Below are 27,678 nucleotides of genomic sequence, written 5' to 3'. Positions count from 1 at the left end.
CGTTTGTATTATAAATGAAATTCAGATTCTCAGATCTCCCTTTGCTGTAATTCGTGACCATTCCGGGAAGCAGTAACACATGAGAGGCAAAAAGGTTTACTGAAGGAAATACTTACCAAAAACGAAAAAGAAAAACAGCGTTTTATGTGTAAACATCATAATGGTGATTTAGGCTAAAACTAATTCTTTTGGCTTCTACTTTGACAGGCTCATAAAACATCATTACCTATTTATTTTAAAGCATGTCCCCTTTGGGGCGCCTGGGTGGCTTAGTCGGTTAAGCGTCCGACTTTCGCTTGGGTCATGATCTCGCGGTTCGTGGGTTCGAGCCCCGCGTCGGGCTCTGTGCTGACTGCCAGCTCGGAGCCTGGAGCCTGTTTCAGTCTGTGACTCCCTCTCTCTCTGACCCTCCCCTGCTCACGCTGTCTCTCTCTCTCTCTCCTAGAAATAAATAAAAGATTAAAAAAAAATAAAACTAGAATTAGGTTAATAAAGGGGACATGCTTTATTTTTTATTTATTTCTAGGAGAGAGAGAGAGAGACAGCGTGAGCAGGGGAGGGTCAGAGAGAGAGGGAGTCACAGACTGAAACAGGCTCCAGGCTCCGAGCTGGCAGTCAGCACAGAGCCCGACGCGGGGCTCGAACCCACGAACCGCGAGATCATGACCCAAGCGAAAGTCGGACGCTTAACCGACTAAGCCACCCAGGCGCCCCAACCTAATTCTAGTTTTAATTAGCTCTAATTAATAAAACTATAGTTCTTTAAAACATTTTGCATTCCAGTTGATCAAGCTGATGTTTAACAAGTTACTTTACAATATAAATTTGTGCTTGTGTGTTACTTTAACAGCAAGTTCGCTCATACTCCCCGCCTCCACAATGGCTTTCACGCACTGCACTGGTGACTAGCTGCTCAACAGTTAAACCATCTCTTACAAACTATTGCAAGGTAGCAGAGGAATTTTTCTCATTCTAAAACTTTCTCTGACGAACGAAAAGCCTTCCCTACACCCAAACTTAACTCCCGAAGATTTAAATATTTCAATTTGATAATGGATTAAATATAAACTCAACAAATTTTTATTCAAATACTTATTGCATAGCTAACTGTGACAGAATGAGGCACTTGGGGCAATGTAACAGACACAGATTCCTGCTCTCGGGGAGCTTATTCTGTCTATGCCAGAAGGAATTTTTTAAAAGGTCTTTGCTTCCTATGAACTATTACAGTTGACAGGAAAATAAATACCAAATAACTACACATCAAAAGTGATTATTTGTAATGGTAAACATTCATTTTTAAATAAAAATCAAGCTACTTCTAGAATTTATGTAGATCTGAAGAAGAAATTTTAATGTCTGAGGAAATATCAACTGGCTAACTGGGTAGAAGTATGCACAATAACTATGAAGATAGGTCACTGACAATGTCATTCATTATCTTGCTAGATGATCTTGAGCATGTCAGGTTTTCAGTGTCTTCCTTCATAAAACTGTTCACACACCAAGAAAGTTCTGGGGAGTAATTCCTGAATCTCAGGCAAATATTATAAAAATATAGTCATTTATGACTAGTATTTTTCAGCAAGTTTACAATAGAATGACCAAAGGAGGAGTTGAGATTTTTCTTTCTTCTACATTTGCAATGCCTTGTGAATGAAGAGAGAAAATTTTACAATGCATTGCAATGTATTACAAATACTGTTTTCCATCATTGAGATTTATCTTCTTTCGAATCTAAAAACCCAATTAAGGTTAATTACATTCTTACAATATAAGTGAAATTTTCAAATAATTTCCCTGGGAAAATTTTATGAAATAAGCTTTTTCTTCTTTTCTCATGAAAGATGTACGAATAAATATATGTAGGTTTCCTGTCAGACTAAGATTGACTGGCTTCCTCGGTGAATGCTATAATACAAGGGTTCTCTGTCATTCTGGGCGTGCTATTTTTGACAGGCTGTAGGCAAATAAAATTATATCTGACATATGACTAGAGATGCTAGGACTTACAAAAAACATCTTTCCAAAGTTTAATTAAATTCTTATATAATATTCACTGAAAGCTATTTTTCTCATAGGGCTTATTGTAATCAAGAAAATCTCACAAAGACAAACTTTAAAAATTAGTGAATAGATTTACAAGAATGACTATTTTTAAAGGATTTCTTTCATCTACTAAACAAAAGCAAATGTAGAACGCAGAAAAATAGTGCACCTCAAAGTTTCTAATACTCAACAAAATTTTTATAGTCCCAACGGACTGAAAAGGCAAAGAACAAAGAGTTTTATAGCTTTTCAATAGATTAGTAGAAGAGATACACTGCATTACACAGAAAAATGCCAAACTTTCTAGTGTTAAAAAAAGACTTTGAAAAAGTAAATACCACAGTGCCCCCTACCGTCCCTTTAAAAAAACGTAAACAATCTATAAAACAGTTTTTAAATTTCTGAAACTATATTCAATATAACCAATGAAAGAAGAAACAGCTCTTCATTATTAATATATAATAAAATGTTAATATAATAAATACAATATTAAATAAATTTTCATCTCATGAAGGGAATAAAAATAGGTAACATGTCTGACTGCTTCCAGTATAAATAACAATGATATTCTCATACCAACCAAAGTTGTTTTCATCATTCCATTACTTTATAACTTCTAGAGTAGATGAAGGATATAATCACTGTTAGAGGAAGTAACTCCATAAAGAGAATATCTTAAGATGAGACTTTCAGAGACCTGTGCCCCAGAAGGCATGTCTACAGCAGTAGTTTCCAAAGCAAATTAAGTAAAATGACTCAAAGGGCTGCCGAAATAAAATACTACCACTTTCACTTTGAATTAAGCATTACTACTTTTTGGCATATAGAATAACATTCCCTCCTGAGGTGGTATGTCATATGGTAATATGTTAGGATAGCTGGTATCCTGATATTTAAAAAAGGAAAAAGAAAAGAGTTCCATAACAGGTAGTGTTCACAATGGCACCCACAAAGAAACTTTACCCACTTGTAAGGAAACTATCCTGAAGTTCTACTTACCAAATCACAAGTGAGTAAGTTTATGGCAGAGCTGTTTCTTACCAATTCCTAGTTCAAATGCTTCATTAGAGGTAAGAAATTGGTATTTTTAATTAAGTTTTTTCTTGTAATTCCACTCTTGTTAACATACAGTGTTATATTAGTTTCAGGTGTCCAATATAATGATTCAACAACTCTACATATTACTCAGTGTTCATTATGGTAAGTATACTCTTTAATCCCCTTCATCTATTTCCAATGCTCCAGCCATCCCATCTGGTAACTATCAACTTGTTCTCAATAGATAAGGGTCTGTTTCTTGGTTTGCCTCTCTTTCATTTTCCCTTTGCTCATTTGTCCTGTTTCTTAAATTCCACATATGAGTGAAATCATATGGCATATGTCTTTCTCTGAATAATACTCTCTAGCTCCATCCATGTTGTTGCAAATGGCAAACTTTCATTCTTTAATGGCTGAATAAAATTCCATTGTATGTATGTATATATGTATGTATGTATACATACACATAACACATTCTCTATACAATTTAGCGACTGTCAATAATGCTGCAATAAACACAGGTATCTCTTTAAATTAGTGTTTTTGTTTTGGGGAGCTAAATACCCAGTAGTGCAATTACAGGTGGTAGAGTAGTTCTATTTTTAACGTTTTGAGGAACCTCCATATCGTGTTCCACAATGGCTGCACCAGTTTGCATTCCCACCAACAGTGCAAGAGTTTGTTTTTCTCCATATCCTCCCCAACATTTGTTGTTTCTGATTTGTTGTTCTGATTTCAGCCATTCTGACAGGTGTGAAGCGCTATCTCTTTGTAGTTTTGATTTGCAATTCCCTGATGATAAGTAATGTTGGGCATCTTTTCATAGGTCTGTTGGCCATCTGTAGGTCTTCTTTGGAGAAATGTTTGTTCATGTTTTCTGCCTATGTTTTAACTGGATTGTTTTTTGGGTGTTGAGTTGTATCAGTTCTTTATATTTGGATACTAACCTTGTATCAGATATGTCATTTGCAAATATCTTCTCCCATTCTGGAAGGTGACTTTTAGTTTTATTATTTCCTTTGCTGTGCAGGAACTTTTTTATTTTGATGTAGCCCCAGTAGTTTATTTTTCCTTTTATTTCCCTTGCTTCGGGAGACATGTTCAGAAAAATACTGCCATAGCCAGTGTCAAGAAATTACTGCCTGTACTCTTCTCTAGGATCTTTACGGTTTCAGGTCTCACATTTAGGTTTTTAATCCTTTTTGAGCTTATTTTTGTGTACAGTATAAGAGAGTGGTCAAGTTTCATTCTTTTGCTTGTAGCTGTCCAGTTTTCCCAACACCATTTGTTGAAGAACCTGTCTTTTTTCTGATTGGATATTCATTCCTACTTTGTTGAAGACTAATTGACCATATAATTGAGGGTTTACTTCTGGGTTTTCTCTCTTCCATTGATCTATGTGTCTATTTTTGTGCCCATACCATAGTGTTTTGATTATTACAGGTTTGTAATATAACTTGAAGTCTGGAATTGTGATACCTCCAGCTTTGTTTTTCTTTTTAAAGACTGTTTTACCTATTCAGGTCTTTTGTGGTTCCATACACATTCTAGGATGATTTGTTCTAGTTCTGTGAAAAATGCCGTTGTTATTTTGATAGGGATTCATTAAATCTATAGATTGCTTTGGGTAGTATAGACATTTTAACAATATGTGTTACATATTTGTTAAATGGAATGTCTTTCCATTTCTTTGTGCTGTCTTCAATTTCTTTTAACAATGTTGTATTGTTTTCAGAATACAGGTTTCACTTCTTTAGTTAAGTTTATTCCTAGGTATTTTATTACCTTTGGTACAATTGTAAACGGAATTGTTTTCTTAATTTCTCTTTCTGCTGCTTCATTATTAGTGCAAAGAAATGCAACGGATTTCTGTACACTGAGTTTGTGTCATGTGTCTTTACTGAATTCACTTATCATTTCTAGCAGATTTTTGGTGGAGACTTTAGGGTTTTCTATATATAGTACTATGTCATCTGCAAAGAGTGAAAATTGTACTTCTTGCTTACCAGTGTGGATGTCTTTAATTTCTTTCTCTTGTCTAATTGCTGTGGCTAGGACTTCTAGTACTATGCTTAGTAACAGTGGTGAGAATGGACACCCTTGTCCTGTTCCTAACCTTAGGAGAAAAATTCTGAGTTTTCTCCCACTGAGTATGCTAGCTGTGGGTTCTTTATATAAGGACTTTGTTGTGTTTAGGTATTTTCCCCCTAAATCTACTTTGTTGAGGTCTTAGGGATTTTTTCTTTGTTTCTGGTTTTTCTTTGTTTTTTGGTTTTTCAGTTTTTTAGTTTGTTTGTTTGTTTGTTTTTTGGATAGAGTGCACACACACATGTGAGTGGGGACAGGCAGAAAGAGAGGAAGAGAAAATCCCAAAAAGGCTCCACAATGTCATCACAGAGCCTAACACAGGGCTTGATCCCATGAACCGTGAGATCACAACCTGAGCCAAAATCAAGAGTTGACGCTTAACCAAGTGAGCCACCCATGTGTCCCAAGGGATTTATCATGAATGGATGTTGTACTTTGTTCAATGCTTCTTCTATTGAGACAATATGTTGTACTTTGTTCAATGCACCTATTGAGACAATATGGTTTTTATCCTTTCTCTTATTGATGTGATGTATCATACTGATTGATTTGCAAATACTAAACCACTCTTGCATCCTGGGAATATTTTCCACTTGATCATGGTGAACAATTTTTTTAATGTATTGCTGGATGCAGTTTGCAAGTATTTTGTTGAGGGTTTTCGCATCTATGTTCATCAGAGATACTGGCTTATAGTTCTCTTTTTGTTTGTAGTGTCTTTACCTGGTTTTGGTATCCAGGTAACACTGACTTCATAGAATGAATTTGGAAATTTTCCCTCCTCTTCTAGTTTCTAGAAGAATAAATACTGACTGTTCTTTAAGTATCTGGTAGAATTTGCCTTTGAATCCATCTGGTCCTGGATTCTGTTTATTGGGAGGTTTTTTATTACTGATTCAATTGTACTGCTGGTAATCAATCTGTTCAAATTTTCTATTTCTTCCTGCTTCATCTTTTGGTAGGTTAAATGTTTCTATGAATTTATCCATTACTTCTAGGTTGTCCAGTTTGTTGGCATATAATTTTTCATAATGTTCTCTTACAATTGTTTATATTTCTGTGGTGATAGCTGTTATTTCTCCTTTCATTTGTGATTTTGAGTCCTCTCTCTCTCTTTTTTTTTTTTTTTTGATGAGTTTGGCTAAAGCTCTATTAACTTTGTTGATCTTTTCAAAGAACCAGCTCCTGGTTTCATTAATCTGTTCTACTGTTTTTATAGTTTATGCCAGTAACTTTAAAAAGCAATATAAAAATTACTTGAACTATAGATTCACATCTTACTGTCTTTAACAATGAACTTCACCATATGTGTTTATTATGCCTCAAAATAAATAATGATGGCATGACTCTATCATAATAAACAAGACATTTTTAAATGGTTTATTTCACCATTGCCTCTTCCATTTTAAAATCTTTGTGTGTGTATGCATGTATGTTTTATGGGACACATCATACATTAGTATCTAATAAATATACATAATCATAGATAAATACATATACCTATTAGAAGTTCAGCCTAAGTTTCTTTTTTTTTATGTTTTATTTATTTCTGAGAGAGAGAGAGAGAGAGAGACAGTGTGAGCAGGGGAGGGTCAGAGAGAGGGGGAAATACAGAATCCAAAAAAGACTCCAGGCTCTGAGCTAGCTGTCAGCACACAGCCTGACGTGGGGCTCAAACCCACAAACCGTGACATCATGACCTGAGCTGAAGTCAGACGCTTAACCTACTGACCCACCCAGATGCCCCCAGCCTAAGTTTTTTAACTAACTTACAGAATCAAAATAATTTAAGAATCACTGGCCTAGAAATCAGCTTGTTCCAACTACAGGTTTTATAATTAAGAAAAATCTCAGTAACTTTTATTACAATTAAAGAAGACTTAAGAGGAGCCAGATCCCCAGAAAACAAAGCCTTGGGTACAGAGAAATGACTATATAGAACAGCTATATAAAGCTCCTACTAAAATTGCAATGACAAAGTGACAGATCAACTAACACTAAATAATCTTACCACAAAAAATCACCTATATTTAGTTATCGTTTATTTACTTTATACTTTCTCCTTTTCTGTAGAAATGTAAACAATTACAAAAAATAGCAAAACACCTTTCTTAGTAGCACATTAAGTCAATCACTCGTTCCTCTGTAAACTTTGATTTTATACTTTCATAATCTGTCTTAAATATTATTTACACGTATTTTCTCTTATACTCAGTTCACTACAAATTTTAGAGGAAACAATCTCTCAATCATTTTCTGTGACCTAAGCTATGCATTTATTGCATACTGGATATTGGATATTGAATAAATAATGACTGAATGAATAAAGAGTATCTAAATGATTTATCAAAGTGAGTTTCCAGGTCTGTGTGTAACAGAATCCTGTTTCTTATCCACTGGCTGAGGAGAGGAAACTTTTGAATAAATGTCCATCCTGACGAACGAGCAGTCACACTGAAATGGTCCTAAGGACCAGCTATCCTCATTAGAGATATTCTACAAAGAACAGTAGAGATGTTAGAAGCATCTGGGCGGCTCAGTGAGTTAGGCATCCAACTATTCACTTCACCTCAGGTCATAATCGCATGGCTCATTGGATTGAGCCCCCTTTGGGGTCTGTGCTGGTGGCGTGGAGCCTGCCTGGGAATCTCTCACTCCCCCTCTCTCTCTCTTCCTCTCTCTCTGCCCCCCTCTGCCCATGCTTTTTCTCTCTCCCTCTCAAAAATAAATAGACTTAAAAAAAAAAAAACTTTAGGGGCGCCTAGGTGGCTCAGTCAGTTGAGCATTCGACTTTAGCTCAGCTCATGTTCTCACAGTTTGTGGGTTTGAGCCCCACATCAGGCTCTATGCTGACAGCTGAGAGCTTGGAGCCTGCTTCAGATTCTGGATCTCCTTCTCTCTCTGCCCCTCCCCCACTCGTGCTCTCTCTCTCTCTCTCTCTCTCTCTCTCTCTCTCTCTGTCTCTCAAAAATGAATAAATGTTTAAAAATAAATAAATAAATAAATAAAGTACTTTAAAGTACAGATTTTATATATGCTTCATTAAGGAAGTTTTCCTTCCTAATTTTAAATAAATTTATATGTAATTTTGTATAAATTCCCAAAAGAGAACTGAGAATTTTCTTTGATATAAGTGAGAAAACATAAGGTTTCATTTAGTATTACTTAAGTACTTTAAGAGAATATAATAATGCTACAGGATAAGTAGCATTTTTTATTTTGATGCCCCTAAGAAAGTGTTTCTTATCAATATAACATTATTTGTAGTTGCAAAGTGAGAACTTCTGAAAACCCCAAAATAACAAAATCTCTATCAAGAGACAATTTATTTATGGTGACCTACAGCTCAACACATGCAAAATTACTTACTTGCCCTTAATCCCCAAATCTAGAAAAAGGGCTACTCTAACATGGAAAAAGCTAACTAAATGCAAACTAGACCAATTTCATAAAGAATAATTATGATATTTCATGGAAGAGGCAAAGAAAGAGGGAGAAGAGGGAAAGAATAGGAAAAGGGGGTAAGGAGAAGTAAGAGGAGGAGAAAGGAAGAAAAAGAAAGAAAAGAACGAGGAGCAAAAGGTAAAGAGGAAGAGTTTAATGCAAGCCACACACTTTTATGTTACAGGCACTATCATAAATACTTTCCCTTCATTTAATCTCACAAAAATTGTCAAAGACAGGGAGTATTACTATCCTAATTTACAGATGAAGAAAGGAAGGCTTAGAGAGGTTAAGCAGCTTTCTCAAGAAATGAGAGCTGGGGCTAGAACTCAGTTCTGATTCCAAAATGCACACCATTAGGGCAATCCATTGTGTGGATTTTGTCTGAGCATTTAACGATCAATGAAAAGTTTTACCATATAATTCTACCTAGTTTCCCTAGGCCCCAGAAGCCCTAATGCTAGCATTAAAACATTTGGTGGTAAACAAACCTAACAGTCTGAAAGATATGACCAAGAAGCACACCACAGGAAGCTACTGGTGTCAAGGAGAAAACAGTCAGAAGTCAAGATAACAAACAATTCAAACTTAGAAGCCAGCAAAAACTATGGGAATGGGTCCGGGCAAGACAGGGTATTTGAGCTGGGCACTGAAACAGCATCTCATTTCAGGAAGAAGGGATGAGAGAAGAGCATTTGACACAGAGGAAATAAGGAAGAAAGGCATAAACCAGACACAAAAAACACCTGTTTTAGGGACAAGTTCCGGGTAGATGGAGCAGAGGCCATGGCAAGGGTACTGTGAAGGAAGAGATGGACAAGGCTTTGGATGACACTAGAGCCTGGAATCCACTATGTACCTGAAATACAAACATGGAAAGTCTCCAGGAAAGGAAAAAAATTAGCAGACCCAGATGTTAAAAATCTAATGATCTCGGGGTGCCTGGGTAGTTCAGTTGGTGAAGTGTCTGACTCTTAATTTTGACTCAGGTCATGAGCTCACGGTTTGTGACACTGAGCCCTGCATCAGGCTCTGTGCTGACAGTGCACAGCCTGCTTGGGACTGTCTCTGCTCCTCCCTGGCTCATATGCACATGCACAAACACTGTCTCTCTCAAAATAAATCAATAAACATTTTTTTTAAATCTAATGACCTCTGTTTCAAAAGGAACTGGAAAACAGTTTGGCAATTCCTCAGTAAGTGAAACACAGAACTACCACATGACCTAGCAGTTCCATTCCTAGATATTACCCAAAAAAATTAGAACAAAAACATATTTGTGTGCCAATGTTCACGGCAGTCCTATTCACAATAGCCAAAAGGCAGAAACAAACCAAGTGTCCGTCAACAAATGAATAGATAACAGAAAAGCAAAAAAAAAAAAAAAGAATGACAGATCAACAAAAGTGGTATATACATACAATTCAGCCATAAAAAGGAAAGAAATTTTGATATGCTACAACATGGGTGGAACTTATGAAAACATTATTCTAAGTGAAATGTCAGAAACAGAAGTTTAAGTATTGCATGTTATGAAGGATGTAGAATAAGCAAACTCATACAAATAGAAAGTAAAACAGAAGTTACCACAGCTGGGCAGGGAGGAAAGAGTATGGGAAGTGATTATTTGATGCGTATGGAGTCAAGTTGAAGATGGTGAGAAAGGTATGGTGTACAGATAGCTGTAATGGTTATACATCATTATGAATGCATCAACGACACTCAGTTTTATAGTTAAAAATGGTTAAAATTATTATAGTATTATATCATGTATATATTAGCACAATAAAAAAAAAAGAGTAGCCTGTCAAGTAACACATCTACATAGACAAAAAGTCAGACATTTCTCTAACAGGTTAATCCCTCTCACCCTTTGCAAAGTCTGGAGACTCATTCAATAGCTTCATGTTTTCCCCCTGAGTAACTCTGGAAGACTTCTACTTACTTCATTTCACTGTTAACCTTTTCCCCCACAGCCTTCCCATGAGGCTTCTAGGAGAGAAAACCAAAAGAGAAGCAAACAAACAAAAAGTCAACAGAAGAAAACAAAATAAATTCCTAATCAGTAATATCTTGGAATTTAACTTTCTGACTGAAAAATGAGGACCTACCGACAGAAATAAGAAACTGACCTTAGGCAGGTAAAGGATTCAATAAATAAAAGTTCAATCTTTAAAAAAAAAAAAGACAGTAATTAAAAAGCACTCATCCCAAAATAACTAAAAGTAGCCAGGGAAAAGGAAAAGAATCTACAGATTCGATGACCACAAAGAAACACCTCATTGGAAGCATTTATTATGTGTAGCTGGAAAACAAGAGTAGTCATACTGTTCACTTCGATATAATCCTTTACTATATGGTGTTGTAATAAAAGTATGAAAGCCTCTCACTAGTCAGTTGGCTCTGAGAATCTACAAAAGGGAAAAACTATTTAAATCAGAAAGTTGTCTTATGTATTAAAATGCACACGTAAAGCACTTTGTAACCTGTGAGCCTCTTTAAATAACACCAAATTTTAGACTAGATTATTTCTGAATATTTTTTCTCACTATATAAGCACAAACAGAATGATGAATTATTAATTTTAGGCAAATGAACTTTAAAAATTAATGTGCTTTGATGTTCTTTGAAGAAAACTTCTATCCACAGAGGGTAATGATATAGTTCTTACTTTTCTCGGGGAAAATAAATCAAACATTTAGAAAATTCTAATGTGGTTTTTAAAATTGGTCACTCCTCTTTGGAGACTTAATTAAGAAAAAAAATTCCCTCTTGACATATATCATCTTTGCTCAACTTTGAACATATGATTAGTTTGCACAGTAATTTGTAAATCAGTTAGCTTTCCACATACATTACAAATGAACTACTTCAAAGAATAAACATATTTTCTATACCAATAGGAAAGAACAAATTAACTTCATGCTTTTCTCTTGGGAATATGATACTTTGATATGAACAAAGAATTAAATTTTCAAATTATCTAACTTTTTACTCTAAAAATCATCATCAAGAATCTAGTTGATTTTAGGAGCTCCTGAGTGGCTCAGTCAGGTAAGCATCTGACTTCGGTTCAGGCTACAATCTAACGGCACATGCGTTCAAGACCCATGTCGGGCTCTGTGCTGACAACTCAGAGCCTGGAGCCTGCTTCGGATTCTGTGTCTCTCTCTTTCTGCCCCTCCCCTGTTCATGCCCAGTCTCTCTCCCGCGCACTTCTCTCTCTCAAAAATAAACATTAAAAAAATTTTTTTTTAATCTAGTTGATTTTAAATTTACCAAAACAGTTTGTTTTCTAAACCTAAATGTTGATACCAGTTCAATACTCTTAGTGTATTCTAAACTTATTGCCATGGCAATCACCATTTTTCATTGCACCTACCAAACTTGCAGACTGATTCACCCCACTGCTTAAGCACAGCAGTACACAATAGGGTACATGAGATCCAGAAACAGAAAGCAAATCCCTACAAGTTAATACAAATAAATCAAGCAGGAATAGCTAAGAAGCCATGGTGCCCTGGACAGATCTTGCCCAAACCAAAGTCATAACCAATGCTCTGCTCAACCAGTACTGCCCAGAAAGGTGGTCCCTGAACTGCTACATCTTCCTATTCTCAAGGAAGCCAGATATCTGGATTTTTTACATAAAAAAAAATCTTGATTTTTAACCATTAGAACTAATTTAAAAACTGTTAAAATACCAGTTCAAAGCAAAACATCTGTTGGCTGCCAATACAGGGCTCTTGCATTCTTCTTAAATACCTGCAGCCTCCCCTCCATCCTTCTCTCATGATTTTATCCCCACCACTTTTTTCTCCAGACTATCCAAACCTGAAGAATAAGGAAAGGTTAAAACATGAAATAAAGGAGCTAGATGTTGTTAAAAGGTATAAACTTGGAACTAAAAGATGAATTAAGTTCTACAAATCAAATACACAGTATAGTGATTAGAGTCAACAATAATGTACGATATACAGATCTCTCTCAACTTATGACAGGGTTACATCCTCATAAATACATCAAAGCTGAAAATATCCTGAGTCAAAATGCATTTAATACACCCAAACTACTAAATACCATAGCTTAGCCTCGCCAACCTTAAACGTGCTCAGAGCACTTATCTACTGTTGGGCAAAATCATCTAACAAAGACGATTTTTAGTAATGTTGACTATCTCGCATAACTTATGGATTATTGTACTGAAAGTGAAAGACAGAATGGCTATATGGGCACACAATGGTTTCAAGTGCACTGGCTGTTACTCTAGTGACCACACAGCTGACTGGGAACTACAGCTCCCAGCTGCCATCCAGCATCATGAGAATATCGTACCACATATCGCCAGACCAGGAAAAAGTAAAAATAAGGAATTCAAAGTACAGGTTCTAGTAAATGCATATTGCTCCCACACCATTGTAAAGTTGAAAAATCCTATGTTGAACCATCATAAGTCAGGGACCATTTATACTTCAAATTTTCTAAGAGACTAGATCTTAAATCTTCTTTTTTCTCATCAGAAAAAAAGATACAATAATTATGTAGTCAAAGCTAACACTACCAGTGCTAGTCATACTGCATTACATAAAGGTATCAAATCTTACATAATGTTGTATGTCAATTATATCTCAATTAAAAAAAAAAAAGAGCCAGAGAATATTAAAGCACAGGTTACTAAGCTTGAAGTAAACATACTTCAGTTTAAATTTTTTTTAATGTTTTTATTTATTTTTGAGAGAGAGACAGAGCCCATGCACACAAGTGGGGGAGGGGCAGAGAGAAAGGGAAACAGAATCAGAGGCAAGCTCCAGGCTCTGAGCTGTCAACACAGAGTCCCACACAGGGCTCAGATTCATGAACTGCAAGATCATGACCTGCGCCGAAGTCAGACACTTAACCCACTGAGCCACCCAGGTGCCCTGAACATACTTCAGTTTAAAAAAATAAGAAAATCAGGGGTGCCTGGCTGGCTCTGTCCATAGTACACGAGACTTTACACCTCAAGGTCTTGAGTTCAAGCCTCAAGCTGGGCATGAAGCCTACTTTAAAAATAAATAAATAAGGGACACCTGGGTGGCTCAGTGGGTTAAGCTTCCGACTCCTGGTTTTAGGTCAGGTCATGATCTCACAGGTTCATTAGATCGAGCTCCATGTCAGGCTCTGCATTGTCAACATGGAGCCTGCTTGGGATTCTCTCTCTCTCCCTCTTTCTCTGCTTCTCCCCCACTGACATTTAAAAATAAATAAATAATAAATTAAAAGCATGAAAATCTTGCAGCCTTGGTGGCTTCACTTCAGCTAGTGACTACACCTACTCTACCAACAAAATCATAAGGTTTCCTCATCAAACACGGAGGCAGGTCAAGTGCCTGCTGAGCTCAGGAGCCAGGTGGACTGCAGCTGGAGATGGAATTGTTACCTAATTATTACCCCATCTCCTCATCATTTATCTTTAAATTGTATTGAAGTATAATTTACAGCATTATACTGGCTTCGGGGGTACAGCATAATGATTCAACAATTGTACACATTACCAAGGGCTCACCATGATAAGTGTAGTGACAACTGTCTCCATGCAATGTTATCATAATGTTACTGACTGTATTTCAATAATGCTGGACTTTTCCACTCTACAACTTATTCATTTTATAACTGGAAGTTTGTACCTCTTAAGCCCCTTCACCTATTTCACCCACCCCCTCACCTCCCCTCTGGCAACCAAGAGTTTATTTTCCATAGTTAAAAATCTGGGGGTTTTTTGTTTGTCTCTTTGTCCATTTGTTTTGTTTTTTAGATTCCACATATAAGTGAAATCAGATGATATTTGTCTTTTCCTGTCTGATTTATTTCGTTTGCCATTATGCCCTTCTAGGTCCATGCATGGAGTTGCAAATGACAAGATCTCTCTTTTTTTGGGCGAGTAACATTCTATTTTACAAAAATACAAAAAAGTGTTTCACATATTATAATATTAAACTATATATACATATATATGTATGCATGCACAACATATCCTTTATCCATTTATTTATAATCCTTTATAGAACCTTGGGTTGTTTCCATATATTGGCTATTAAAAATAATGTTGCAATAGACATATGGGTGCATATATCTTTAAAATTAGTGTTTTCATTTCTTTTGGGTAAACACCCAGTAGTGGAATTAATGGATCATATGGCTGTTCTATTTTTAATTTTTTGAGGAACTCCATACTGTTTTCCACAGTAACTACACCATATATTCCCACCAACAGCTCACAAAAGTCCCCTTTTCTCCACATCCTCACCAATACTTGTTATTTCTTCACTTTTTGATTCTAGCCTTTCTGCTGGGGGTAAAGTGATACCTCATTGTGATTTCTGATTTGTATTTCCCTGATGATGAGTGATGTTGATCATCTTCTCAGTGTCTGTTGGCCATCTATATGTCTTCTGTGGAAAAATACCTGTTTAGGTTCTCTGCCCATTTTTAATCCAATTATTTGTTTTTTGGGTGTTGTACCTCCTCATTAGTCAAAAACCAATAATATCACCAACTCTAGAATGCTATTATGAGAAATAAATAAAATACTGCATGTAAAATACCTAGGCCTGATGGGTAACCTGCACATGGTCAGTGCTTTAAAAATGTGTGCGAGGGACCCTGGGCAGTTGAGTCAGTTAAGCATCTGACCCTTGATTTTGGCTCAGGTCATGATCTCATGGTCCTATGGATCCTGTTTAAGATTCTCTCTTTAACTCTGCCCCTCTACCCTGCTCATGCACACATATGTGCACTAAATAAATAAATACTAAGTACACTGGTGTGGTGTATTATAATCCTTACAATTTTGTACTTTGAAGGGACAAAAGCACTGGAGAGAAAAATTTCTGCCTCGGGGCCTACCTGTGTCGGTGTGTGCATGCCCTTGCTGCCACTTCCCTCCCTCAGACACATTAAAAATACTGTGTATTTTGATATTATCCCATTATTCCTAGGACCAATGATTTGCAAGTGGTTTCTAACTCTGTCCTATGGCCTTATCTATAGAAGATGTAAAAGTATAATTAAGATGCCTAGCATGTTTACTAGAATGAGGCCTTAACTCTTCCCAGTCAAAACTTTTACCACTGTATCACCAACCAGTTTGCATTTTTTTAATAACCTAGAATATAAATTATTAGAGTTAAAAGCTACCTAATGAATGGGGCACCTGGGTGGCTCAGTCGGTTAAGCATCCAACTTCGGCTCAGGTCATGATCTCACGCTTCGTGGGTTCAAGCCCTGCATCGGGCTTGGTGCTGGCAGCTCAGAGCCTGGAACCTGCTTCAGATTCCATGTCTCCCTCTCTCTCTGACCCTCCCCTGCTCATGTTGTCTCTCTCTCTCTCTCAAAAATAAATAAAACATTAAAAAAAAATTGTTTTTAAAGCAACCTAATGAAGTCAAACTTGTGACAACCTTCTAAATGTAAAAAATCTCCAGGGGTGCCTGGATGGTTCAGTCAGTTAAGAGTCTGACTTCAGCTTAGGTCATGATCTCATGCCTGGTGAGTAGAGCCTGGAGCTACTTCAGATTCTGTGCCTCCTTCTCTCTCTGCCCCACCTCCTCTTCCTCTTCCAGAACCCTATGTTCTGTCTCTCTCAAAAGAATAAACATTAAAGGGGCACCTGGGTGGCTTAGTCGGTTAAGCGTCCGACTTTCGCTTAGGTCATGATCTCGCGGTTCGTGGGTTCAAGCCTTGCGTCGGGCTCTGTGCTGACTGCCAGCTCAGAGCCTGGAGCCTGTTTCAGTCTGTGACTCCCTCTCTCTCTGACCCTCCCCTGCTCACGCTGTCTCTCTCTCTCCTAGAAATAAATAAAAATAAAACATTAAAAAAAAAGAATAAACATTAAAAAAATGTAAAAATAAATAAATAATAATAAAATTAATTAAACCAATTAAAATAAATAAAATGTATACTGTGCCAAGGGAGAGAAGAACTTTTAAAAGGTACAAGAATTCACTAGGAAAAGCAAAGTGCAGAAACGTTGGAATGAATCACAATCCTAAAATATTAACCGTATGTAACTGGAAATAAGTTAAAATCCACGTCATTTTCATTTTTCCAAAAAGCAGGCTAGGTTAAAGTGTAGGGAGGGAAGAAAGGGCAGAGCAAAGAGAATTTTCAGGGCAGTAAAAATACTTTATATTACACCATAATAGTGGCTGTATGTTATAATGAAATCAAAATACGTACAACACCAAGAGTGAACCCTAACGTAAAACTATGCACACTGAATTATTATGATCCATCCATTTTAACAAATGTATTTCTCCGGCAGGGGACTCTGATAACGGGGGAAGCAACCTGGGGTGGGGGCCGAAGATGGGTCTCTACTCCTTCCACTCAATTTTGTGAATCTAAGACTTCCCTAAAAAATAAAATGTATTAAGGGGAGCGGGAAGTGGATCGGAAAAACTATAAATCGTTGCTAAATGTAGGACACTAATTTTCTTTAAAAAAAAAATATACCTATATATAGCATTTATATTCAGCAGTTCTAAATAGACTAAAAACTAGATGATAAAGCTAGCATGATAAAGTTAGCCTTGGATTTATGTTTGTAATACCTGTCTTTGAGCATCCTATTGACCTTCTGTAAGACTGTTAGGTGTTATCTTTTAACACCTTTAGGGAGCTTGTTTAAATAAATAGTATTTGCACACCACTTCCATTAATCTGCAGTCCCTTCTGGACAAATCATTCATCCTCCTCAAAAGTCTATAGTGAATATCTTACCCTCAATAGTACATTTAGGAGATATAAAAAGATCCTCACACTCAAGAGCCCTTCTTCTCGGGTCTTGCAACCCAATCGTGGGAGAAGGTCGAAATGTCCAACATAAGATACTCCAAGCAGTCAGGTGGTAAAGACATGAAACCAGTCTGGCCTTCTGTTCTCCTCCTTCGAATGCTTTCCCCCTCCCTGGATCCTTGCCATCTTTCAAACTTCAGTATAAATGCTGTGTCCTCAGAAGTATTTCCTGACACCATCCCACTATTTTACGTCACACCACCCCATTCCTTTGCTTCACTAATAATTTGTTTGCTTTTGCTTTCCGTTCCATAATTATGTATTTAGTTGCTGGTTTGTTGCCTGTATCCAGTAACAGACTGAATACCCATGTGGGCATAGACTGCACTGTATTACCATGAATCTGCAAAGCATTCCATAAATGCTGGTTAAATGAATGCATAGGTCTGAAGCTCGGGACAAAGGTCTGGGCTAGAAGTATTTGGGTAGAGGTGGTAATTTACGCATGAAAACTGGTAAGCTTGCCCGTAGAAAATGTGTGGGGTTATAAGATAAGAGAATCTAGAATCAAGAGCTGAGGAAGCCCAATATTTAGATTTTCAGAAGAGGCAAAGAAGACAAAAGCAGACAAATCAGATAAACCAAGGGAAACCAAAGAAATACTGTTTCAGGAAGTCGGTATTCAACTCCAGAATGCCGCCAAGAGATCTAGTAAAGAGTGAAGAGAAAAGGATCCACTGGATTTCATTTGAGGGAGATTAGTGGTGACTTTAACGAGAGCTGTGTCTGGGCAGGGCAGGACGCGATGACAAACTGCTGAGCTATCCGTCCCCAGGTGAGGAAGCAGAGGCACTATCTAACTGTTAAAATTGTGGAGGGCAACAGAAAGACAGGTGAAAGATGGAGACCTTCAGGAACCAAGCGAAACGATCCTGAACACCCATAAGGTAAAGAACATCAAGTAGCTGAACAGCATGAGATGCAAACCTGCAGGGAAAGCAATCCTTGCAATCCTCACCACCCTGAAGGACACCAGCACAACAAGGTAATCCCAAAAGGTACTGAAACAACTGGACATACTGGGGGCATTCAGTGTTAGTTACCGTTACGTGCTTCATAAATTGTCTCTTCATTAGACTGTTAAGTGCCCAATCAGGGCAGAGACCATGTCTGTGTTATCTGTGCCTGCATTCCCAGGCCCTAGCACGGTACCTAGCACAGGTGCTCAATAAATGAATTCAGAAGACATTTCTTAACTATTTTCCTAGCCACCCTGACTGTCTCTCTCCTGTAATTATTCTTGCTATTTTTTTAACCGTGAGATAACTATGTCACTCAAGCATAAAAGTGTTTACTCCTATAAATATTACTGTCATCACCCTTTACTTCCCGTATCATACTCTTAAGTTTCTTAACAGCAGAGTTCATCCCATGACACGTTCAGTGTCCAGCAGGAAGTAAGGCTAAATGTTCATGAATCTGGGAAAACGGCTTCTTACTGAAAGGCTGTGACGGCAATTTCACAGTGATTCCAAGGTCACCAGCGGACACAAGCTCGGAGACACCAGAGGCAGCGCTTCCCTGGGTGGAGCCCGAGTAGCCGCCTTCCCGGCAGGGGGCGCTGCAGCCTCCCCCGAAAGCCGCCGCGGGCCTCTGTCCCCGCCCCCCAGCTCTGCGGTCACCTGCNCGGGCCTCCGCTCGGCGGGCTCCACCGGCAGCTCCCACAGCGCGTCTGCACAAGCGTCGTCCGCCTCCGCGCCCAGGGAGGTCGCCGCAGGTGCTGTGTCGCCCTCCGGCTGCTCCTCGTCGTCAGGGGTCTGAGACCTCGAGGGCCCACGCGGCCACACGACGGGGTCCCCGGGTGTTCGCGCCTGTTTCTGCGGCTCCATGGCAGGCGCCCAGGTCCGGCTGTCACATTGAGTCCTCGCTGCCGCCGGGGGGCGCCAGACGCTGGAGAAACCGCCTCGCGCCGCACGGCGTCACGCACGCAAGCCACGTACGGGGGGCGGGTCTCCTAAGCCCAGGCTCGAGGTCCCGCCCCCCGGCGGAATCGGGCCGAACCTATTGGTCAGTGCTCAGTGAGCTAGTAGACCAGGAAGCGAAGTGTGGGTTGTCCTAGGAAGCAGGTGGGAATTAGGTACGCCTCTCTGGGACAAGAGAAAGGAAACCCCTCCGCAAACACCTCAGACAGCAAACCCATAATCACCCCCTTTAAAAGTGAAAATTAAATAGAAGTCTGCATTTTTCACCGTAGGACGGCAGTTTGAGAATTAAACTGGTTGAGTGCACACCTCACTTGATACACACTTGATGTACTTGATAGCTAAAGACCAAAAAGGGAGAAGTTGTACCAACTGACGGTTGGTCCGTTTCATCCAAATTCTTGGTCTAGAAAGGCAGGGACCTGTGTCCTGTGTCTTGTACATCTTGATATTCCTTTTCAGTATCAAGCATACCATTATCCATGGATACCAAATGTTCAGTGAGGTTTTTAAATTAGATCTGAAGCCCCTAAGATCAGGAAACAAAGGGCTGAGATTTTATGGATGAAGGGGAAAAAAGGCCATAGAAAGATAACTACTTTGCCCAAGTATTTACAGCTCCTGAATAACAGCAATGTAGGCTGCAGGTGTTTTAAAAGCAAAAATGAAGTCCACCATGGAAGGAAAGCAGAAATACTACTTGCCCAAAATGGGTGCTGATACTTTACATTTATTAATATTTTATGTGACTTCTACGAGTATTCAACAATTAAACCAAAAATTAGGGGCGCCTGGGTGGCTCAGTCAGTTAAACGTGGGACTTCAGCTCAGGTCATGATTTCTTGGTTAGTGGGTTCAAGCCCTGCATCTGCCTCTGTGCTGACAGCTGGGAGCCTGGAGCCTGCTTCAGATTCTCTCTCTCTCTCTCTCTCTCTCTCTCTCTGCCCCTCCCTTACTTGCTCTCTCTCTCGTTCTTTCTCTCTCTCAAAAAAAAAAAAAAAACATAAAAAAAACTAAACAAAAAATTAAACTTGGTTTTCATCACTTCTTTAAGTTTGGAGTCATAATTATTTGAGTCTAGAGCTATAAAGGATTAAATATAAAACAAAGTAGATTTACTACTAACAGTAATAGAGGAGTATTGTGTACTTCTTAAAATAGAGTGTTTATTTCAGTATGAGGTTTTCAGTCATCTTAAAACCAAGCTGATGAATAGAATATAGGGCTATTATTTTTAATTACTCTGCATTCTTTCCCACTGGAAACAGCACTTGTCTTAGAGTATTCTAAGAGAGAGACAGAAAAAGGCTGAAAGACCCATCTGGTGATGGATGTAGGAAGGGAGAAAGGACTGACACCTAATGCCATCTGAAATTGAGAGATAATGAAAACCTAGAGACTCTAGAGAGAGAGGTGAATCAGAAAATAAAGAAATATTGGCTGTAGATTTCGGTTGGAGAACCAATTCTTTAACTGCCAAAACGAAATTCTCATGTGACAACCTTTAGACACTTTTCTCTAGTTTCAAGATGTGAAATGTTCTCTTGAGCCATTTAAAGTTCCTCCCAACTGTGAGATATGTGAGGGCAAATCAGTCTTGACAAGCCTACTTATACTTGGCTTTCCATTTAACCCAATCGGACGTTTGGCTTTACCCTTCAAACTAACAAAAATCCAGTCACTTACCTCTTCTATTACTTCCTCCCTGGTTTGAGCTCCCTTCATCTCTCTTAGATTATTGTCATAGGCACAGAAATGGTCTCTTGTTCCATCCTTACTTCTCTATAAATCTGTTCTCCCAGACGTTGACCAGAATCAAAGAAAACTCCCATGCAGCGGGGATGCAGCCAGAGTTGGGAGAAAAGAGTCATTCAGCTCTCTGGAAAGCAAGAAATTCACCTAATATCCAAGTGTGTTAACCCTGACCTTGAGAAGCCCAAGGAGATATATCACCTACCCAGCAGCTGCTACTTTATGTGAGGTCACCATCCTGGAATAGGCTCATATCAGAATGAAGACCATCAGTGACCCAATATCTGGGAAATGCCAAGACACCAAGAAAGAGAGCAAAAGTTCCTTCAAGGGATACAACGAATTTCTGAGTGCAGGAATATTGCAAGATCATCTATTAAAACACTAACTTGTGTTTTGTTTATCTCCCAACTCCCAGTGGGTAACCTGGCTTCTTTGCCTCAGGAAAGTGTGAGTGGTAATAACTAAACAGAGACACAACAATATCTGGCCAGTGTGTGGATGTCTGTCTGTATGTGTGTGTGGCTGTGTGTGTGTGTATGTGTTAAGGTGTGGATGGATAAGTGCCCTTTGGGTAAGAGCAAAAACCGCTACAAGAAAGATTTCTCCTAACTGGGAGAGAGACAGAAGGCAACCAAAGTCACATCCCCACTCCCACCACTCTCCCAAGAGCTGATTTAACATCCAGATAGGACAAATGAGGAAAAGATTTCATGTGCCTAGAGGGGATGAACCAATTCCAGCCTTGTAAAGATCCTAATGCTCCCTCCAGAATCCATGGGACCAGGAAGTGAAGGACAATGACATCTGACTGTGGCAAATGATGACAGAAGGTTTCAGGAGCTTCCCTGAGGTTTTAACACATGGTAAGATCCTTGAGACCCTGAACGTCACCAGTGAGAGAAAGGCCCTCAATAATGTCTGGGATTGAATATCTTGCCAGCCCAGGAGAATGAAGATTCAACATTGGATAAACTTTGATTTGAATGAAATAAAGATACATTTCCTGCTGTGTTCATTTTCTATCGATGCTGTAAGAAAAAATTATCACAAATTTTGTGGCTCAAAACAACACACATGTATTATTTTATACTTGTGTATATTAGAAATTGGCCATACATCTCATAGGGCTAAAACCTAAGTGGTGTCAGGCTGCATTCCTTTGGAAGCTCTAAAGGAGAATCCCTTTCTTTGCTCCTCATTCACGTTCTTGGGGCCGAATTCAGTTCCTTGTGGTTGTCATTTTCTTCCTGGCTCTCAGCTGAGGGCTGTTCCCAGCTTCTAGAGGTTACTGATGTCCTTTGACTCATAGGAGAAGCAAACTGTTACCTTTCCTAGATCTCTTAGGGTTCTTTTTGGCCCTAGAATTAAATTCACATAAGACAGATCAACAGATCAGGAGAAAAGCAAACAAATGTATTTAAGAGAAGTTTTCCATGAGCTTGGAGCCTTCATAAGGGATGAGGATCCAAAGAAGTTCTGAANTCACCTATGCAGGCAGGCTAAAGCAAAGCAAATTATTTCAACACAGTCTGTTTGGAAGGAACTCTCTTGATCTAAACTTCCTGTCCTTGATGATTAGAATGTGCTTACTTTCTGGTGTAGAAAGGACATCTTTCATAGAGGAATTTCATCTTCTTTTAAGAAAAAGAAAGAAGGTCCGTGTTTTTCTTGTGTTTGCTCTCTGCCAAGTGCCTTTCACCCCAAATAGTCAGTATGCCCACGTTCCATATGTGTTGGGGTGGCATGTTCTGANGAGTCTCTGTTATAATTCAAATCTCTCCAGCCTCTTCTTCCATAGTGTTGAAAAGAAAACCACAGGCCAAAATGGTGTCACCAAAACCAAGTCTACCAACCTGGGGCTTAACACCTAACAGTATTAGGTTGCTGTCATAGCTTCTCCCAGAAATGTAGTCTTAACTAGTCAGTCAGGAATTTTCTGATCAGTGCCAATGAAGTAACCTGTCCGCCAAGCCACATAAAAGGATCCATATATCCCCAAATGAAGATGATGTCCCCTGAAATAATCCTTTTTCCTTTTTTCTAATTTTTTTAATGTTTATTTATTTTTGAGAGAGAGAGAGAGAGAGAAACAGAGCATGAACAGGGGAGGAGCAGAGAGAGAGGGAGACACAGAATCCGAAGCAGGCTCCAGGCCCTAAACTGTCAGTACAGAGCCTGATGCAGGGCTTGAATTTACAAACCGAGAGATTATGACCTGAGCTGAAGTTGGAAGCTTAACCGACTGAGCCACCCAGGTGCCCCAATCCTTTCTTCCGTTTAGGACTTCCTGGTCCTGCCTTTACGCACCTTTCCTTCTCTGCAGCCCTTTGGAGTTCCCCTCTACTTGCTAGATGGGGTGCTGCATGATTCATGAATCAATTAATAAAGCCAATTATATCTCCAAATTTACTCAGTACATTTTTGTTATTTAACAGATGCAGTGGCAGCCTTGGAGTCTGATGTGAACTTCTGACAGCATTCAGGGAAACATGACACAGTTCATGGGTCCACAGGCCTGTGAACCTTTCTGACTTCACTGTCTCTCTTGCCATTTCTAAGGGCCCTTGGTAAGTCAGCACCCCCCCCCCCCCCCACCTCCCCCTGCCTTGGTTGGAGTTTCACTCTTGTTTGAGCTCCTGGAAGGATTTCCCATCCAGGGTCAGTTATTGGATCAGCCTAGGCTAACAAGAGGCTCTAACAGAACACCAGTCCTGACCCCCTGGTTCAGTCTGCAGTTCTACATTGGAATCCCTACCCCAATTTACTGTCCCAGTTTACTGGGGTTTGCTGGTTTACTCCTGTCCCCACTTCCAGTCAGTCATCTCTATTACTGGAGTCCACTGGTATGGGCCATGCTGGAAATTGCTAGTGGTGGGCGCAGCGCCTTCTCTCAGACAGTCCCCAGTAAGTTGTAAGCCCCAGCTGTTGTTTCCGTCCTCAGATTCCAGGCTGGGAACAGCTGATAACAGCTACACTTCTCTGTTGGTTTGGAAATCAGTCCACATGCTTGATGTCTGCTGGTTCAGTCATTTCCCCAGTCCCTAGTTCTTTGGTTCTGTCACCAGCTAGACCTCAAGACCTGACCTTTATTGCCCATCCGCTCATACTCACCAATCTCTGTCTCACATTCTTCCTGGCGCTCTTCTTTCCAGCTTATCCCTTAACCCAGAGAAATGGAAAACAAAGCCACACCTCCGGCAATAGAGACTGCCCTGAAAGGACTTCCAGCAGGCCCAGACCATCCACCCAAACCAGTTTGAGCTTAACCCCCCACTCCCTCTCTCACCTGCACAGATGGACTGTGGAGTCACCTCTAGAATGACCTATCACTGGGGTCAGCTAAGCGTCTGACTTTGGCTCAGGTCAAGATCTCACAGTTTATGAGTTCAAGCCTCATGTTGGGATCTGTGCTGACAGCTCAGAGCCTGGAGCCTTCTTCGGATTCTGTGTCTTCCCCTCTCTCCACCCCTCCCCGACTCTCACTGTCTCTCAAAAATAAACATTAAAAGAAATTTTTTAAATGACTTATCTCTACCTTTCCCTCATTTTAATACTAAAATCCCAGCTCAAGGAGGAGCACAAACTTCATTTATACAACATACTCTGTGTGTATAAGCATGTTTTCTTAAATTTATTTTAAGTTTATTTATTTATTTTGAGAGAGACAGAGTCAGCACAAGTCGGGGAGGGCCAGAGAGAAAGAGAGGTAGACAGAGAATCCGAAGCAGGTTCTGCACACTCAGCTTGGAACCCGATGTGGGCTTCAACTCACAAAACCATGAGATCATGACCTGAACCAAAACCAAGAATCAGACACTTAGCCAACTGAGCCACCCAGGCACTCCTGTATGCATGTCTTCTTAAGTCACGTGCATGACCTTATGCCACCTCTACATAGGATGACAAGGCTTCCCTATCTAAATATTCAACCTAGGGGCACCTGAGTGTCTCAGTCAGTTAAGTGTCTGACTTCAGCTCAGGTTATGACCTCATGACCTCTAAGTTGAAAGCTTAGAGCCTGGAGCCTACTTCAGATTCTGTGTCTCCCTCTCTCTCTGACCCTCCCCTGCTTGCACTCTGTCTTTCTCTCTCTCTCTCAAAAATAAATAAACATTAAACAAAATAATAGTAAATAAATAAATAAATAAATATTCATCCTAACCCCAAATAAAAGGAAACCACCCACCCTTGCTCTGAGAGTCATGGCTTTGGAAGCCATTCCCTGTCATCTCCTTATTTGCTGCTAATAAAGTTTCTTTGTGCCACAACTCAGCCTGATGCAGTTTGTGACTCACCAAGGAGCAAACTCACATTGGTGCCTTGGTTCAGTTACAGGTACTACTGGTTTCCACAGTTCCATTTCCTCAGTACTGTTGGTTTCTGTTAATGTACACATGAGGTAAAGGCTTAGCCAACAGAAAAATCATAAATAATAATAGAATGGGACCCTTAAAATCAAAAGAATTAAGTACACTCCCCCTTCCAGCACACCCACTTATTTTATATCTAAGAACCGTTGTCCTAGAAACTACCAAAAATCTACAAGCTCATTTTGTGTCCAAAAGAAGTTTACTTGGTAGCCATCAGGTTGGGGGGCCTCCAAAAAAGGCTAGACAGAAGTGTGACTTGCACCCCATTTCCAGCTAGCATGGCTGGAAAGAAATGTGGGTTAACCCCATGGGCATCTAGGGTCTTACCAAATGGCTGTCAGCCCTCAGAGGAATGACAGCCTAGAAATACAATGGCCTTTATGGGGAATGTTCCAATTAGGAACGATCATTTAAGAAGTACACTTAGGTGCCTGAGTGGCTCAGTTGATAAGACTCTGACTTCAGCACAGGTCATGATCTCACGGTTTTTGAGTTCAAGTCCCAAATTGAGTGAGCTTATGCCCCATTTTGGGCGAGCATGAGCCCCACTTCTCTTTCCTTCTCTCTCTTTCTGTCCCTTGTAGGATTCTCTCTCTCTCTCTCTCTGCCCCTTTCTCATTTGCACCATCTCAATCTCTCTCTCAAAAAAAAGTGCACTTAAAAACAAGCGTTCCCAAATTAAACAGAATATGATACCTCTTTTATTTTTCTAATGTTTATTTATTTTTGAGAGAGAGAGAGAGAGAGCACGAGTGGAGGAGGGGCAGAAAGAGAGGGATACACAGAATCCGAAGCAGGCTCCAGGTTCTGAGCTGTCAGCACAGAGCTCTATGTGGGGCTTGAACCCACAAACCATGAGATCATGACCTGAGCTGAAACCGAATGCTTAACAAACTGAGCCACCCAGGTGCCCCAGTATACCTCTTTTAAATGACAAGCAGAAGTCTCCAAAAGGTTTAAAAGTTCCAAAATAGTGTCATTGAAAGATTCTTTGCAAAAACCTAATGAAAAATTGAAGATGTAAGAGGTACGGGAAACAAGACTGTAAGACTGGCTAACTCCTAGGGCTCCCCTCTCTCCTCCATTGAGTACTTATTCTGCTAACGTTCTGCTGAATTCTTTTTCCACTCTGTAAAGACTAGACAACCATAGGGGCACTTAGGGGGATCAGTTGGTTGAGCATCCAACTTTGGCTCAAGTCATAATCTCACTATTCATGAGTGAGTTCGAGCCCCCTAAGGGACTCGGTGCTGACAGCTCAGAGCCGGGAGCTGTTACGGAATCTGGTCTGGATCATTCAGCAGAAGAACCAAGTGCACTCGAGATCTTGGAAGGCAGGAGGTTTATTTTACACCAACGGGCTCAAAGGAGATCACTCTCCAGAGGTCTGAGCCCAGAGCATAAGCAGAGGGAAAAATTTATAGTCTGTTACTTCTGTATCCCTCATTAATGCCTGCGACAAGCGGGGTGGGAAGAAGAGCCCAGGAGGGGAGTCTTCAGTCAGGGACAGGAATTTCCCTATCAGTCCTGTCAGCCATCTTGTTACAGATTTTTCCCTATCAGAGCCTGCTTCCGATTCTGTGTCTCCCTCTCTCTCTGCCCTCCCCCACTGGCACTGTCTCTCTGTCTTCCTCTCTCAAAAATAAATAAAAACATTAAAAAAAAGGCTACACAACCATAAAAAACAGTCTACCAAGTTAATGACCTCGTAGAAACCCCCATATGAACCTCCAAAGAAGGGCCCCCATATGGGCTCCTCGCAGACTTTATGAGACTGAGGGATTTTCTGGTAAACAGCTGAAGGGAAACCCTGGTAGATTCCAGAGCCTGTCAAGGGGATCCTGTAAAATCTGGCAGAAGGCAGCAAATGGTGAAAATTCATACCGGAATCAGTTTTCTGATTATCTCTAGTCCAGTAGAAAGAGGAAAATAAAATTTCAAGTTGCCTCTTCCTCTCCAATTCTGGACCTGTTGGTTATTGATCTTTTTTCTCCTAGAGATAGCTATTGTCTTACTTTATGTAAATGAGCTTAGCTTTTTGCCTGCTTGGGACAAGCTAATTATTGGTTCTTTCTTTTGGGTATCTATGGAATTGACTCTGGATCTTGGGAAGATAGTATCCTTTGCACTCTCTTTGAGAACCCCTCTCACACGTGAGGGGAGTTGTTCAGTACCGT

The 27,678-nt window shown here is 39.6% G+C and overlaps 1 protein-coding gene across 2 annotated transcripts in view; it reads right to left on the bottom strand.

Annotated features, from left to right (window-relative positions):
• Positions 1–27,678, bottom strand: part of DTWD2 (DTW motif tRNA-uridine aminocarboxypropyltransferase 2) — a 167,065-nt gene that overhangs the window by 83,265 nt on the left and 56,122 nt on the right. The window contains exons 1-2 of one of the 2 annotated variants that reach the window (XM_077746284.1): positions 19,077–19,290; positions 18,382–18,398 (exon numbers count right to left, since the gene is read on the bottom strand). The exons of the other annotated variant lie outside the window; for it this stretch is intronic. Of the exons in view, the coding sequence (XP_077602410.1) occupies positions 18,382–18,398; positions 19,077–19,283 (224 nt within the window). The 5' untranslated portion in view covers positions 19,284–19,290. Of the gene's footprint in view, positions 1–18,381; positions 18,399–19,076; positions 19,291–27,678 lie in introns of those variants that run through there. 2 annotated transcript variants of the gene reach the window in all.

The sequence above is a fragment of the Crocuta crocuta genome, unplaced genomic scaffold, assembly GCF_008692635.1.
Source record: "Crocuta crocuta isolate KB4526 unplaced genomic scaffold, BGI_CrCroc_1.0 scaffold218, whole genome shotgun sequence".
NCBI lineage: Eukaryota > Metazoa > Chordata > Mammalia > Carnivora > Hyaenidae > Crocuta > Crocuta crocuta.
The sequence above is the reverse complement of the archived record's forward strand: the minus strand, read 5'-3'. Positions and strand labels throughout refer to the sequence as shown.